General features: G+C 74.7%; 1 protein-coding gene across 1 annotated transcript in view; it reads left to right on the top strand.

Annotated features, from left to right (window-relative positions):
* The first annotated feature begins 108 nt into the window (after positions 1 to 108).
* The window catches only part of TRIP13 (thyroid hormone receptor interactor 13), an 11,778-nt gene continuing 11,380 nt past the window's right edge, over positions 109 to 506 (top strand). The window contains exon 1 of the mRNA XM_006876888.1: positions 109 to 200. Within this exon, the coding sequence (XP_006876950.1) occupies positions 109 to 200 (92 nt within the window). The remainder of the gene's footprint in view (positions 201 to 506) is intronic.

Raw genomic sequence — 506 nt, 5'->3', positions numbered from 1 at the left:
GTGGCCCCGCCCGCCGCGCCGAACGCTTCCGGGTCAGGGGCCGAGCGCCGAGCGCGGGAGCCTTGAAGCGCGCCTGAGGCGGCGGCGCGCCGGGCTGCATGCGGTACCATGGACGAGGCGGTGGGTGACCTGAAGCAGGCGCTGCCCTGCGTGACCGAGTCGCCGACCGTCCACGTGGAGGTGCGCCAGCGCGGCGGCAGGTGAGCCGGGAGGAGTGACCCGGGCCGGCCCGCACCCGGCCCCGGTCAGGAGCACCGTAAACGTAGTCCACTGCGGTGGAAGCGGCGTCTCGTTTCCCCGCTCTGCCGGACCCTGGGCATCGCCGGCGACTTCGTGAGCCTGAACAACGGCCCCTGGGCACCAGTGATGGGCAGGGCAGCAGGACCGCGGGGCCCGCAGGGAAGTGGTCGGGTGTGGTGAGCTAGGTCCAGCCCCGTGCAGCCGCTCCCCGACCCACCTGGGCCCCGTCACCCGCCTGAGCCCCCCATCACCCACCTGGGCCCCCC

Source organism: Chrysochloris asiatica, unplaced genomic scaffold, assembly GCF_000296735.1.
Source record: "Chrysochloris asiatica unplaced genomic scaffold, ChrAsi1.0 scaffold00424, whole genome shotgun sequence".
Classification (NCBI taxonomy): Eukaryota; Metazoa; Chordata; class Mammalia; order Afrosoricida; family Chrysochloridae; genus Chrysochloris; species Chrysochloris asiatica.
The sequence above is the reverse complement of the archived record's forward strand: the minus strand, read 5'-3'. Positions and strand labels throughout refer to the sequence as shown.